General features: G+C 45.3%; 1 protein-coding gene across 2 annotated transcripts in view; it reads right to left on the bottom strand.

The window, feature by feature from the left end:
• The window catches only part of DEF6 (DEF6 guanine nucleotide exchange factor), a 133,275-nt gene that overhangs the window by 14,847 nt on the left and 102,210 nt on the right, over positions 1-16,218 (bottom strand). For both annotated transcript variants that reach the window (XM_089677554.1, XM_089677555.1), the window contains 3 exons: positions 15,272-15,380; positions 6,727-7,025; positions 2,128-2,294 (listed from right to left, as the gene is read on the bottom strand). In XM_089677554.1, the coding sequence (XP_089533680.1) occupies positions 2,128-2,294; positions 6,727-7,025; positions 15,272-15,380 (575 nt within the window). The remainder of the gene's footprint in view (positions 1-2,127; positions 2,295-6,726; positions 7,026-15,271; positions 15,381-16,218) is intronic.

Raw genomic sequence — 16,218 nt, 5'->3', positions numbered from 1 at the left:
TTGAAGCCTCATGCACCAGGCTTAAGGCTCCATTCCCTTCTGAGCATAGCGGTTTTCAGCGTTTTTAGCGCAATTTTTCGTGCCTATTTTATCGCAAATTTCATGCGTTTTTACACAGCGTTTATAGCTGTTTTTTGAGCTTTGGCATTTTTTATTACACAATAGAGAAAAATGGGCCGCCGAGTCCCTAACGACCTATGAGTAATCAGCTGTCAGCGGGGTTCCCCACTGACAGCTGAATGTAAAAAGAAAAAAAAAAGCCAGCAATTACAAAATAATACAAAAAAATGATGTGGGGTCCCTCCTCCATCTATACCAAGCCCTTTGGGTCTGGTTGGGATTTTGAGGGAAACCCCCACGGCAAAATAATTTTTTTTTTAAATGGTCTGGGGTACCCCCCAAAATCCATACCAGACCCTTATCCGAGCATGCAGATCACTCGTCCTCCCCCCCTCCTGAACTGTACCAGGTCACATGCCCTCAACATGGGCCTCTTTTCCACAACCCTGGGGTGCGGGGGTTTATCGGAATCTGGAAGCCCCCTTTAATAGGGGGGCCCAAAATCCCGCCCCCTCATGTGATTGAGTATGGGGTACATGGTACCGCTACCCATTCACAAAAAAAACCTGTAGTGTGAAAAAAGACAACAGACAGTTTTTGACAAGTGCTGGCTTGACAGTTCTTAAATATGTAATGGGCGGGGCCATCACATATGTGACCCTGCCCCCATGTGACATCATTGACTCAGCATGCCCCAGTCGCTGTCACATGGGGGCGGGGTCACGGGGGTGATGTCACTGGGTTGCCTCACCCCTTACATATTTAAGAACTGTCAAGCCAGCGAAAGAGTCAGATGGTGGGAGCCAGCTTTGGGAGCAGAGCCTTTTCTTTTCCTTTTTTCGGGTGGCGGCAGAAGTGGGCATCGTGATTAACGTTGGATCTACTTCGGGAGACATTCTTTTATTTTCCCTCTTTTAATAAAGGACTTGTCAAAGACTGTCTCCTGTCTTTTTTCACACTACAGTTTTTTTGTGAATCGGTAGTGGTACCATGTACCCCATACTCATTCACATAGGGGGGGCCAGGATCTGGGGGTCCCTTTGCGAAAGAGGGGCTTCCAGATACCGATAAGCCCCCTGCCCGCAGACCCCCACAACCACAGCCCAGGGTTGTGAAGAGGCGGGGACCCTACGCCATTTTTTTTTTTTTTGGCGTGGGGGTTCCCCTTAAAATCCATACCAGACCCAAGGGCTTGGTATGGATGGGGGGGGGGGGGGGGCGGGCCCATGCTGTTTTTTAAATTATTTTTGAATTGCCGGCAATTCTTTCATTTAAATTCAGCTGTCAGCGGGGAATCCCGCTGACAGCTGAAACATTAACGCATGGTTTTCATTACTAAAATATCGCATGATTTGATAAAATAACTCATGCTGTATTTTAGTAGCGTTTTTCTTGTGAATTCAAACTTTTTTCTTAAAAATGCTATGCAGTATCCTACCACATACTCGGATGCGGTAAGATACCGCTTACTGAATTGTGCGCAATATCATCTATTGCATCATTTATGCTAAGTAAACATTCCAAAAATGTGCAAATCTGCCCAATTTGAGCTACAAAAGTAGCTACAAAACTTTTTTGAGCTTCAGGGGACTTGGAGTGGAGATGTGAACCATCTCCATAGAGGAATATTGATTTTATTTCCCCCTGAGCATTTTGGAGCTTCAAGTTTTGCACTACAAAACGCTCAGGTGTGAATGCAGCCTTACACCCAGGGGCTGATTTACCAAAGCTGGAGAGTGCAAAATGTGGTGCAGCTGTGCATGGTAGTCAAACATTTTCTAATTTCAGCATGTTCAATTAAGCTTAGAGAAAAAAAAAACTGGAAGCTGATTGATTTCTATGCAGAGCTGCACCTGATGTTGCACTTTCCAGTTTTAGTAAATCAACCCTCCCCCCCCCCCCAAGTGTTCATAGGGCCTTAAAATACTTATAATGTTTATATTTACTGAACAGTTTTCAAATAGGACGTAAACTAAGCACTACTTGTATCTAATGTGGAAACGTGTGATGTAAATTCAGATAAATGATCCTCTCTGTGACAGAAAAGTGATGCTAATGATAATTTACTTTGCTTGTGCATGTCTGTACTCCTCTTCATCTTGACGTGCTTTGATTTCTTGAGCCAAAGCTTCCTGCAAACGCTCCTGCAGTTGTTCCAGCTCCTGAATCCTTTGTCTCTGGCGCAAAGCCTCCATCTCCTTCTGCTGCATCTCTGCCTGCATAGAAGCACGTGCCTTGTGGAAAAGTTACATAAAAGTGAGCTTGTAAAAAGCAGTGGGCCTCTTTTATGAAAAAACTGTAAAAAAAAAAGTTTCAAAATATCTGTGCTGCCCAATAGCAACAAACAAGATTCTGCCTTTCATTCTCAAACACAACAAATGAAAAATCTGAGAAATGGGTTTTGTTCCCTATAGACAAGCAGGGGACGTCATCAGACAAGTTCTGCAGTTGCAACATCTGGCTCATATTTGCAAAATCGATATGCTGCTCTTATCCTTGGACATCAACTAGGCTTTTGACACTTTATCCTGGCCTTACCTTATGTCGGTCCTTCACCATTTTGGTTTCGGTCCCTCGTTCTTGCGTTGGATTTCGTCGCTGTATACGTGTCCCCAAGCAAAACTTAAATATTATGGATTCGAGTCTTCAATGTTCCCGATTGGTAGGGGTACTAGACAGGGTTGCCTGCTTTCCCCTATACTTTTCATTTTGGCTTTGGAACCCCTGGCAGAAGCTATTTGTATGCATCCTGATATTAAGGGACTGGATGTTGCTGCCTCTCAGCATAAGTTATCCCTGTTTACTGACGAATCCGAGGATCACTCTGCCAAACCTACTCGCAGTTTTGGATTCCTTCGCTTCTCTTTTGGGCCTTCATGTCAATTCTGACAAATCTACGGCCATGTCTGTAACCCTTTTAACGTCATTGTTGGCGACCCTGAAGCATTCATTCCCTTTTCAATGGCTCCCGGGATTGCCATATTTGGGGATTAAGCTCACCCCGTCTTATGAGGGACTTTATCAGGCTAACGTCCCCTCTGTTTTTAAGGATTTGACAGAGATGTCCTCCTGGACTCATTTTCCGCTTTCATGGTTCGGTAGAATTAATGCGATTCGTATGACTTATCTCCCTATATTACTGTACGTGTTTCGAGTTTTACCGGTCCCTGTCCCTTCACATATATTGTGCATTCGTCAGCGGAAACTTCTCTTTTATTTGGGGCTCCACTCGACCTAGAATTAACAAACAGATTTTATTTGTCTGTAAGACTGTAGGAGGGTTGTCCGTCCCGAATCTTCATTCTTACTATTTAGCGGCTAATATTGCTCCCCTAGCTCATCTTCATGCATCCCGCAATATTCCCTTGTGGGCTACTGTGGATCTGATGGATTCTCACCCAATACCACTTTTTTCTTTGTAGTGGCTTCCTCCTATTCATTGCCCTTCACCCCTTAGCCTGATGTTGACGCACACACTTCGACTTTGGGTTTCTATTAAATATTCTGCTGGTCTCATTTCTCCCCATCTGCCTTTGCTATGTTTGCTCCATAACCCATTATTTCCCCCAGGCCTTGACAATCCCGGACAGTTTACATGGTGGACAGCTCATGGCTTCCACGATGTACATTCTTTGCTTTCTGCCACCCGGATACTCACCTATGAGACTCTGCGTTCTTCCTACGATATCCCATTGTGGGAGCACTTTGGCTACCTTCAAGTCCGTCACTTTATCAATACATTAATACATGCACATTCGGGACCCTATAGGTTGACCCCTTTTTGAAAGTTTTTGCCGGCATAGATCCCATGCCCCAGGCTTGATCTCTCTTGTTTACTCTGCAATTATTTCTTACAGAACGCCCCCGGTTCGCTCTTTTCATCAGCAATGGCAATCGGAACTCGGGGGGAGTCTGGATCAGCAAGACTGGCAGATCGTGACTCAGGCATTGTCTAAATGTTCGAGGAATGTTATCTTAGAAAATACCTATAAGGTATTTTATAGAGGGTATTACAAACCCGCACGTTTGGCCTGTTTTTTCCCCGCATATTCCCCAATTTGCTTCCGGGGTTGTCAGCAAATAGGCACCATGGCCCATATTTGGTGGACATGCCCCAAGGTTTGCAGACTGTGGATTAACGTTTATGCCCTTCTTCACACTGTTTCACACAAACATTAAGTGTAACCCATACGAAGCATTACTATTTAAGCCATTAGTGGGCCTACTCCGTCCTGAGCAGCAGCTGGCATCACATCTATTTATGGCTACCAAATCGGATGAATTTTATAATGGTTAATGAAAAACTGACGGCTATGTTGTTGGACACTCACCCAAAGTTTCTACAGATGTGGCGCCCCTGGCTTGATATAGTCCAACCGTTTAGATTTGATCAGACCCTTTTGTCAATATGAGACTTTTTTTGCTGAATCCCCTGAAACCCTTTCTTTTTCTCTTTTTTTTTCTTCTTGTCTTCATTCCTTTCTTTCCCTTCCTCTACTCTGGTCGGTTTGTCGTCATGATATTTGTGCTGATTGTAACCTCTTTTTCTTTTTTATATAAACAAACTGCACTACTGTATCTATCTGTTGGACTTCCTCGGGAGTCCTGGATGTGGAATGCCAGTGTGCCTCCGGTGAGACTCTGTGGTCCACCTTTCCTGCCTTTTGTAGGCGGATCATGTGCTGATCTTTGATCATTGTGTACTAATTCCTTGGTCTCTAATTGCCCACCATTTTTGCAAATTGTGATGCTTTATTTTATCTCTTCATATGCTGCACTTGTGTATTAAGTTTATTCCTTGTCTATACGTATGTGCATTTTTTTGTACTATTCATCAGAAAACTTGTAAGTTTTATTTGTTGTTGGTCAGTGCCCTTGTTTCTGACTGTTACTCTAACGTCTATTATATAATAAAATCCATTGTAAAAGAAAAATATGAGAAATGTAGGCTGACTAAGATGCTTTCATTCACAAGACAGTAGGAAATCACAAATATTGGAAAAAATATGGTAGATAATGATTAGAAACACAAGACTTGAAATGTAAAACTTTGTTATAACTCCTTTACAACACAAGTCTATACCACCTCCTTTAGACACAAGTCTATACTACCTTACTACAAGTTTTTTTTACACTGTGCTAGGTTTCATTTAATTTACAGGAATGGAACTATGACTGAAATTTGCAGCAATATGCACATATTGCACTTTTGTGCTTTTTTTTTTTTAATTTTCAGCTAAGAGATCATAAAAAGCTGAACTCTAATTCCTTATTGATCAGTGAAGTTTAATGCAAATGTGTCGTAGACTGCAAATGTGTCACAGACTATATTCTCTTTTCCTCAAGTTATGGTAGCCATAACCCTATGTATTAAAATAATTTAGATTTAGGCATCATTTGAGATGACCGTGTCTTTACTATGTACCACCCTCCTAGGTAGGTGCTAGGATTTGTATAGTTAGGATAGTATAGCTGTGTTTCTCTGCTTATCAGAGAGGCTGTCATGAAAATCTAATTGGGCTCTCTGCTTAACAGAGAGTTGACATGAATTAGTAAGGTCTGCTCATGATGCTCTGGTGCTGTTTGTTTTGAGTTCCCCCCACCTTCTGAAAGCAACTGGAGCCTTCCAGAACCTGGGTGGGAGCTAGGCATATGAACAGCATGAATATGGATGCAGCCCTAGCCAACTGCAGGGGAGGGTGGCCCTTTTGCATGCTAGGAGTGGTATTTATGTTCTGTGAGCACAAGGGCTCTGGGTCTTTCCCTGGAGACGATTGCACCAGGCCTCACCTCACCTGGCACTTGCTGCTATGCGGCCTCAGGTGAATGACCTGAGGGCGTAGAACTAGAAAGAACAACCCTGGTTTGCTGACTGAGGGGAGCTATCTGCAAGGGATCTGTCTGGTATCACTGAAGGGTGTCACTGGGAAGATTGGAAGGAGGCTACCATTTTGTCCTTCCTGAGAGATCTTGGGAACTCTATATGCTTGCTACCCTTCTGGTGCTTGATAGTCAGCGTGGGTCTGAGAAAAGGGAACACTGGCTAGTGTTCTGAAGAGCTTGTCCAATTGTCGCTACTGCTAAGGGACTTTGTGCAACTCTAACCTGCTTGTTGCTATAGTTGAAAAGGAAGTCTGCTATCTGCTTTCTCCAAGGACTTCAACCGTGCCTAACTAAGAGATCAGCTAGATGTCCTCTGATGTGACTAGTTCTAATCTTGGAGTATCCTACTAAAGTTCCCAATCCCTATCCCCAGTTCTACAATAAAACTCCAAAAACAACATCCCCTAGACTGGTCATTGAAGACAGCGAGCAAAAGTGTGTGTGTGTGCAACTAGTAATAGAAAATACCTTGTGCCTGACTGCGGGGCGAAGCAAGGGGAGACCCCGGGCAAAAATACAAGCAGCTCCTGCGGGGTTAGCGCTACAATTAGGGAGAAGTAAAGTGTGCTGATCACCAGTGGTGCTCACTATTGCCTATAAACGTTTCCTAACTTGTGTGAAAATTTTTTTAATGAGCAGAGAAACTACTTCTCTATTCTATTAACACACACTGAATGCCAGTCAGACATAAGACTGTAGTAGGGTCTTGCTGTTGCAGAAAGATTTGAGGAGTGGTAGATGTTTCAAAGACAGATTTTATCAATATCCACTTCTCTCACTCACCTCCTCTGCCTCTTTTAACTTTCCTGCCAGTAGTCGCTGCATCTCTTCTTGCTGTTCTCTTTGCCTGTGCTGTTCTTGTATCATGGCTTCTTCTGCCTTTTTTTGTGCCTCTCTCAGCTGCTCCAATTCCTTTTGCTGTCTTTCTCTTTCACTCTGAAGTTCTGCCAGTCTCTGCAACTCCTGCTCTCGTGCAAGTCTGCGCTGTTCCCGTTGCTCTCTCTGTTCCCTTCGCCTACTTTGCAGCTCACGGTGTAACGAGACAGAGCTGGACTGCTGGAGTCGGATAGCTGTCTGGATAGCTGCAATAGTAAAGACATAAATGGTATTGCTCACAGCATCAGTCAGAAAAGCTACTGCTGTATTGACGCAAATTGATTAACCATTTCAAACTCCTAACTGTCCTGTTTAAGGGCAGAACCTACATGGTGCCTGCTGTTATTATATTAGCCAGAAAGCCCTTTGCTGTGTGCACTTTTGAAACTGGTTTCACATTGCCATTAAGGGTCTCACTTAACTGATTTCAGGACTAAACCGCACCCACCACCTCCCTTTCCATTGAAAGAACCCTGACTGCACACTGAGGTTCTTTCATCAAACAGAGGTATTGCATTAGTAAATATACTGATCCATGGGCCACCACTTTTAACACCTCTTCCTCAGAGGTGTGCTGTAAAGGGTGGAGAGTGTCCTCCGCTTGACTGACACGGGCCTCAGTCTCAGTGACCCGGTCATGGAGCTTCTGCATGTCTTGTTGTATGAGAGAGATATCTAACTTCACCTCCTCTATTTTCGTTGTTAGTGTCGCCTGACACGAGGATATTGCCTCAAGAACTCTTGCTGTGTCAGTGGCAGTAGAGCCCTTCCTCCAGAGGGCCCCACTCCTGTGTGCAAAATTTGTCCAAGGAAGGTGTAACAGAGGCAGTCTTCTGAGGGGGAGACATGTTAGAAGATGAATAGAAGGTTCCGGGTAAGCAGTGTCAGTTGCAACAGCTCGCCCAAAAACAAGATAAGCTGGAGAACTGGTCTCGATGATCTAACCTCCGCTTTATTGGCCTCCCAGACAGCTCAAAGGGCCGTGACCCGGCTATGTTCTTGGAAAACCTGCTCATTACTACTTCTGGCAGGGAGGCCTTCTCGTCCACCCTGGTAGTGGAACGAGTGCATCACATGCCACCCTGCCAGCCCCTCCTCGAACCTTCATTGCAAAACGACTCAATTTTAGGGATCGAGACACTGTACTATGGCTGACTAGAGAGACAGGCAGCATCTCCTACCAGAATGTTAAAATATTGGTGTTCCCTGACTTCTCGGCTGAGATTCAACGTCAACAATCCCGCTTCATGGATGTCAAACGGCGCCTCCGACCTAAACACTTGAAGTATGCCATGGTTTTCCCTGCCCGCCTTTGGGTGGTGGGTGAGGATCGGGTGCACTTTTTCGAGGACCCGGAGACAGCCTCATCCTGGCTCCACCAACATGATGAACATCACAGTCACCCCGCTTGACCCCGTTACCATCTTACGGAGTTCGTGAGACCCTCCTGTTTTGAATTTGGATGTTAAATCTCTCCCGGGTCCCCATCTTTTCTTTTTTCCCAGTGACTCCTATGGCTCAACACATCATCGAGGACCTCACTATGCTCCTTTCCTTCTACCCTCCCCTATCATTTTTCTTCCCTCACTTTGGCCCCCCTATCACTGTCCCCATCCTGCTCCATTGATACTAACACCCCCCCACTTTTTGCCCCCCTCCATGTTCCTCTTATTCCCACCTCAAGCTACCTGAGATTGGAGGACAGACGGGATATTCTCTTTCTTCATAAGGGGGGCCTACTACTCTGGATTCTGCACCATTGAGCGGACGCTCTCACATCTAACCAGCTTTCCAACGGCCTGCCTCAAGTTGACATTTGTACCTTGTGTTCTGCTGCCCACACATCTCTCCAGTGAGAGTTTGTCCCCTCATGACTGTGCTAGCTTCTTATGGGATTGATGCCCCCACCAAGTCTGGGATGTGGGGGTTGCGGAAACGTTTAGGTTTGTTCTCACATTTGTTATAGTTTGCATTTATCAGAACTGTTGGTACAATGTAACATGTTTCATAATTGCACTATATTCAGGATGCTCCTCAAAGTCTCAGCCAAGGGGGTTCTGCTACCTGTTGCCTGCGGATCCATGATACACAACACCTTATGGCTCCGGTGAAGTTTCTCACTTGGAATGTCCGCGGGATCCATGATAAACTCGAATGGTCAACCATGTTCAACTGCCTTAAAACTCATCAGGCAGACATAGTAGTGATGGTCAAAATGCATGTCAGAGGCCAACTTCAGATGGCCTTAAAACGACCATGGATAGGCTGGGCATACCACATACCATGCCACACACACTCAGTATCCTTGTGGTGTGTCTGTGCTGGTGACTAAAACGGTATACTTTGAATTGATTTCCCTTAGCATTGATCCCCTTAGCAGATACATTTTTATGCATGTGACCTTGCATTGGTGCCCCTATTTAATCCTGGCTTATTATATTCCACACCCGTATAACTCCGCGGTGGTTGGTGAGGGTTTTCTTTTCTTGGCTGAACACCCACCGGTACCTGCAATATGGCTTGGTGACTTCAGTATGGTTTTGCATTCCACTCTGGACCGACTGCACTCCTCGACAGACCCCCCTACCCTGACAACGACCAGACTTAGCCATTTGTTTACTGACTTTGCTCTGACAGACACCTGTTGTTATAGATACCCCTCACACGCATGCGTTCTTTTGTTTTTCGGCGAGTCACTCCACCATGTCCCATATAGATCTCATACTGGTGTCCGCAATTTTGCTACCTCTATTGAAAGATGCAGGATTCCACCCAAGAATATTATCTGACCATGCCCCTTGCTGGACCACTCTTCATTGCACCCTTTTTGGTTATCTGCCCTAACAGACCATGAGGATATCCAACAGGAATGGCAATATTACTTTAATGCCAATCACAACACGGCGTTGGTGGGATCGGTGCGGGACTCATTTAAATTACATGCTCGTATGGTGCTTTCAACATGCATTAATAGACTGAAAGGCTCTTCTAACCTCACTCTGCGACAGGCCATCGACTGTTTGACTTCCTTGACTAATACTTTCCAGACTTATCCCTCCCCTTCCAACTCTGCTGCATTGAGCTCTCACACTCGTCTAGTTGAACAGCTACACTTTGTAAAAGCCAAGGGGGAATGAGCTGGTAAACTGTTAGCCTACTTTTCTCATCAGAACTCGAGACCACAAGTGGTCGTTACACTCACAGACCCTGTCAGAACCCATATCACTGACCCAAAGCTGACCGTGCAGAATTCTATAGGTACTATACTTCTTTATACTCCTCTCAGGTGACGGTTACAACTCAGGAAACCTGTTTATTTCTGCAAAATATAACTCTCCCACGGTTGTCTGTATTCCAGAAGAATGACCGTAAGGCCCCTATTTCTGCATAGGAGATTGCCATGGCTATCGCCACCTTAGCCCCAGCGAAGTCTCCTGGCCGAGATGGGCTTCCCCTGAAATTCTATTCTATCTACTCGGAGGTTCTGGTTCCCGGAACTACAGCACCTCTACAAAAGTATTTTCACAGAGGGTGCTCTGCCGGATTCTATGCATGAAGCTCTAATAATAGTGATCCCTAAACCTGGCAAGGACCCCTCCCATCTAGAATCATATTTCCCTTTTACAGGTAGATATTAAGATCTTGGCTAAAATTTTGGCTTTACGTCTCAACCAGGTTATCCTATCTTTAATACATCCTGACCAAACAGGATTTATGGGAAAAAAACCGCTATGAATATTCGTTGTTTATATATGAATATACAAGCCTCCCATGATGAAGTCGGTACTAGGGCAGTGGTAACACTGGATGCTGCGAAAGCATTCAACTCAGTGGAGTGGCGTTGTTTCTGAGAGTGTCTGGAGGGCTTTGGATTTGGGCCCAATTTCATTAAATGGGTGCAATTGCTGTATTACTCCCCTATTGCCAGGGTGGCCATCAAAGGGTGGATATCAGACACCTTTCCCTTGGGCCGAGGGACCCGTCAGGGTTGCCCTCTGTCCCCTTTGTTGTACGCGCTTGCAGTGGAACCCCTGGTCACTTTGCTCAGACGTCATCCTGATATTAGGGGCCTCTGGGTAGGCTCCTTGGTGGAATCAGTTAGAATGTATGAGGATGATATGCTTCTTTACCTGGCTGACACAGGCCCCTCTCTAAGCACCGCTTTACAGATCATTGAGGAGTTTGGAATACACTCTGGGCTATGTGTCAACTGCAGTAAGTCGCTGATCCTTCCCCTGGATGCATGTCCTCCCCCATACATTTCTGGTACCCTGCCCTTATGCAGAGTCTCTACAATTCAATATCTGGGGGTATACAGTATCTCACAGAAGTGAGTACACCCCTAACATTTTTGTAAATATTTTATTATATCTTTTCATGTGAAACACTGAAGAAATTACACTTTGCTACAATGTAAAGTAGTGAGTGTACAGCTTGTATAACAGTGTAAATTCTCTCTCATACTTGTCACTGGAAGTTCAGCATGGCAACTCATGGCAAGGAAGTCTCTGAGATCTGAAAAAAAGAATTGTTGCTCTACATAAAGATGTCCTAGGCTAGGGCTTGAAAAACCGCTCGCCCACTCGCCAATTACGACGAGAAATTCTTGTGTGGCGAGTGGCGAACACAGATGATGGAGCGGCTGCACCTGCGCTCCAAGCCTCATTGTGAAGCTGAGTTCCGGTGTCCAACTTCCGGTTTCCGGCTTCTATGGCACCGCCATTACACTGGCAGCACCGCTGAGGGGACAGGTGCAGGAGAGGTCCACTCTCCTCCGCTGAGAGGAGACACCCTCTCCACCGCCGCAGGGGACTCGAGGAGAGGTTTGCTCTCCCCCACCGCGGGAGACACGAGGAGAGGCCCGCTCTCCACCGCCTTGGGGGACATGAGGGTATTACACAAGTCTTGGTCCTGCTGTACAACAAAAACCATTGCAAATATTGATGTGAAACTTGCTTCCTACTGCTTTTTGTCATCCAAAAAATGATTTTTTTTTTTGGTGTTTTTTTTCTTAATTGAATAGAATGCAATCTACACACAGCTATTGAAGTGGTATTTTGCATCATTTTGCGGTTGGGGGCAGGGTTGGGCCGGGGGTGGGGTTGGAGGCAGACCTGGGCAAGGTTGGGTGGGGCAACTGATGGAGAGTAAGGTTTGTGCCTGGCTAGTAGATCTAGACTCAAAATTTTAAGCCCTCGCTTAGGCTATAAGAAGATTGCCATGAAAACCCTGAAACTAAGCTGCAGCACGGTGGCCAAGACCATACAGCGGTTTAACAGGACAGGTTCCACTCAGAACAAGCCTCGCCATGGTTGACCAAAGACATTGAGTGCACGTGCTCAGTGTCATATCCAGAGTTCAGGTGGTGTCAAGCGTGTGTGGTGGCAACCAGGTAAGGAGTACAAAGACAAATGTGTCTTGCCTGGTGGTGGGAGTGTCATGGTCTGGGGCTGCATGAGTGCTGCCGCCATCGGGGAGCTACAGTTCATTGAGGGAATTATGAATGTCAACATGTACTGTAACATACTAAAGCAGAGCATGATCCCCTCCCTTCGGAGACTGGGCCGTAGGGCACTATTCCAACATGATAACGACCCCAAACACAACTCCAGGACGACCACTGCCTTTCTAAAGAAGCTGAGGGTAAAGGTGATGGACTGGCTAAGCATGTCTCCAGACCTAAACCCTATTGAGCATCTGTTGGGCATGCTTAAATGGAAGGTGGAGGAACGCAAGGTCTCTAAAATCCACTAGCTCCGTGATGTCGTCATGGAGGAGAAGGAGGACTCCAGTGGCAACCTGTGAAGCTCTGGTGAACTCCATGCTCAAGAAGGTTAATGCAGTGCTGGAAAAAAAAGGTGGCCACAGAAAATATTGACACTTTGGGCCCAATTTGGACATTTTCACTTAGGGGTGTACTCACTTTTGTTGCTAGCGGTTTAGACATAATGGCTGTGTGTTGAGTTATTTTGAGGGGACAGCAATTTACACTGTACACTCACTACTTTACATTATAGTAAAGTGTAATTTCTTCAGTGTTGTCACATGAAAAGATAAAATGTTTACAAAAATGTGAGGGGTGTACTCACTTCTGTGAAATACTGTATGTTTACTAGAGAGCTCCGAGACTACCCGACGCTTAATATCGAACCACTATTTACCATCCTCAAGGCACGCATCCAATCGTGGGCAAGGCTCTCTCTGGGGGTTATGGGAAGAATTAACCTAGTTAAAATGATCCTCCTGCCTAAAATCCTTTACATATTCTGGCACTCCCTGATACTGCTACCCCTAAGAACCTTCAAAACACTTAAAGGAATTCTTAGTTCATTCATTTGGGGATCGGGTAGACACAAGCTCTCCTGGCTCATTCTCAAGAACCCTACTACGATGGGGGGAGTGGCCCTCCCAGATTTTCACTCCTACTACCTGGCAGCACAGCTCTCCCATTTTTTTCACATAGCTAAATCGGAGGCCGATCATTATCAAGCCCTGGTGTGCGAGCAGCCCGGCTGTACCTTGTTTTTCCCCCTGCAGGTGGTGTTGTGAGACAGCAGGCATCTCGGTACCCATGCGCCTCGTGACACAATAGCGCACCACCACAAACGTACCTGGGAACAGGCTCTCCGTTGCCCCCCTTATCATTCACATGTTCCCCTTTGGCTCAACTCCAGGCTGCTTGAACTCCTCACTATCCCCCAACCTGAAATTTGGTCTTCTATGGGCATCATATATCTCCACCAGGCAGTTACGTCTACTGGGCCCAAGCCATTCCAAACTTTAAAATATTTGACCCCCCTAACCATATGTTATTTAGATCTCTACAACTACGTCATGCCTTGAGGGCCCAATTTTCGAAACCAGCTCCTCTACTTCAACCCCTATCTTTGATAGAAGTGGTGCTTGGGTCCAAAACTACCAAGCTGATTTCGGTTTTATACACCGCTGTCAGGAATGAACTCGCCAATGGTGGTGAGACTCACCTGCCTTGTGGGCTACAGTACCAGGGCTGGCCAGCGGGGGTGCTCTTAGCAGCTAGAAGCTCACTCCTGCAATAAAGCCATCACCTGAGGCTGATTGCAGGAGGTGTATTTAAGGAATGGCCAGGCCTGCAGTCAGGGCCTTTATGTATTGTTCCCATGAGCCCCTGTACCTGCATCCTGTCTGATCCTGACTCTGCTTGAGCTCTGCCTGCACCGACATCGGCTACTCCTGACCAAGTTTCTGCCTACTCCTTGCACCTTGTCTGCCCGTTCGCTACCGACCCGGCCCGCCTGACTACGTTGTTCTCCATATTTATATATATATATCAGTTAAGGTTTGGGTTTGTTGCACCTTGTTGTACGTATTTGTGTTAGTTTTGGGTTTGGTTTGTTGCACTGCGTTTATGTTTGTGTTGCCCTTAATAAATTATATTGTTTTACACGCTATACCTGAAGTCTGTGTTTCCCTGTGTCGGTCCACACACCTCTGGTCATACCCGGAGCCCTGACAATTGTACACTTCCACAGTAACTAGTGTAGTGGAGGGGGCAAAATCCCACTGGGTGCCAGATATCAAGGCATTGGAAACAGAGATCTGGGATGAAATATTGGAGGGCACCAAGTTGGCTTCACTGAGACTCCCTGACAGACTTACTCAGCTTTATATAGTGCATCAAGCTTACCTTACCGCATTTCCGGTCTCTAGATTTTGCCCAGAGCAGAGCCCTCTTTGCCCCCGATTCCTCAGGGACCCTGGCACCTTTTTCCACCTTTATATGGTTCTGTCCAATTATCAGATGTACTGGGAACAAATCAAGTTCCTGCATGATCATATGGGCTCACCTTTACAACTAGATCCCAGAGTGTCTTCTTGATCTCCTCCCAGACCTGCCTGAGGACAAATTCCTTGTTATTCCCTTACGTGAATCCCTATTTAGTGCCCGAAAAATAAATCGCACGCCACAGGATGCAGACAACCATCTCCACCCTTCAGGCATGGTTAACTGAAGTCAATTCAACTCTTAAAAAAAGTGCTAATAAAGCTTCTTTTTTTCCTATTAAAATAATAAACATGGTATACTTACCTGCGTCGGTGGGAAACTGTTATACTTACCTGCGCCGGTGGAAAACCTGAGAAGACATTTCCTATGGGGGCACTTGTGCATGCTCGCTCCCAAACCACCCTGTTTGCATCTATTGACACAGCAGGATGGCTCGGCCCTGCCCCCCTGCTCCCTCGTCAAAGGATTTGATAAACAGCAGCTGAAGCCAATGGCTCCTCCCAGAGAGGAGGGACATAGCTGGGAGAACTTCTGCTCTCATGCACAGCGCTGGATCAGGAATGGGCTCAGGTAAGTATAGGGGGGTGGGGGATTCTGTTACGCAGAAGGTTTTTTTAAACCTTAAAGCTTTAGAACCACTTTAAATTTGTTTTATAAAGCTGCAAATAGTTAAAAACACACATATACCTGTCACCCATTCTTGCCGATGCTTTGTGTCAGATGCACTCATTTCATGGGTTTTTGTGGGAGTTTTAACGCAGAACATACATCGACGGCCATCTCTGTCAGGAAGTATCTAAGACAGAAAGATTGTATAGGTAGTACATATGTAGCCAACCCATTTCTTGAAAATGTATAATTTAGGAATTATGCAAGGTTAGTACTTCTTAATTTAAAGCAAAGAAACCCAACTAAAAACATTTCAATTGATAAAATAACATCTGTAAAAATTATATTCTATTCTGTGGTTGGTTAGTGTGGGTTATGCAAGTACGGATCATACCTGCTCTTATTATAAAAAGTCACATTAATGAGGACAGAGTAAACTTCTGTACCACATCAGGATTTCCCAAGATACTAGATTTCACTAAAAGAACATTGCGGAACTGGAGAAAGTACAGAGAAGGACAACCAAACTGATAAGAGGCATGGAAGAACTCCGCTATGAGGAAAGATTAAGGGAAATAAATTTATTCTCTCTTGAGAAGAGGAGATTAAAGGGGTTATGATCAACATGTATAAATACATCAGTGGTTCATATAGTGAACTTGGTGTAGAGCTATTCACCCTGAAGTCATCACAGAGGACAAGGGGGCACTCTTTACGTCTGGAGGAAAAGAAATTTAATCTCTAAACACGGAAAGGTTTTTTCACCGTGAGAGCTGTTAAAATGTGGAATAGACTCCCTCAAGATTTGGTTCTGGCCAGTTCCGTGGATTGCTTTAAAGGAGGCCTGGATTCTTTCCTAGATACACAGAATATAATTGGATACTAACATTTATAGGTAAAGGGAATATCCGATTGCCTCTTGGGGGATCAGGAAGGAATTTTTTTTCCCTGCAGGAGCAATTTGTGTCATGCTTTGCTGGGTTTTTTTGCCTTCCTCTAGATCAGCAGTTCTCAACCTGGGGGTC

Source organism: Staurois parvus, unplaced genomic scaffold (assembly GCF_062004578.1).
Source record: "Staurois parvus isolate SC_StPar_1 unplaced genomic scaffold, SC_StPar_1.0 ptg000188l, whole genome shotgun sequence".
NCBI lineage: Eukaryota > Metazoa > Chordata > Amphibia > Anura > Ranidae > Staurois > Staurois parvus.
This window is presented reverse-complemented; position numbering and strand designations above follow the sequence as displayed.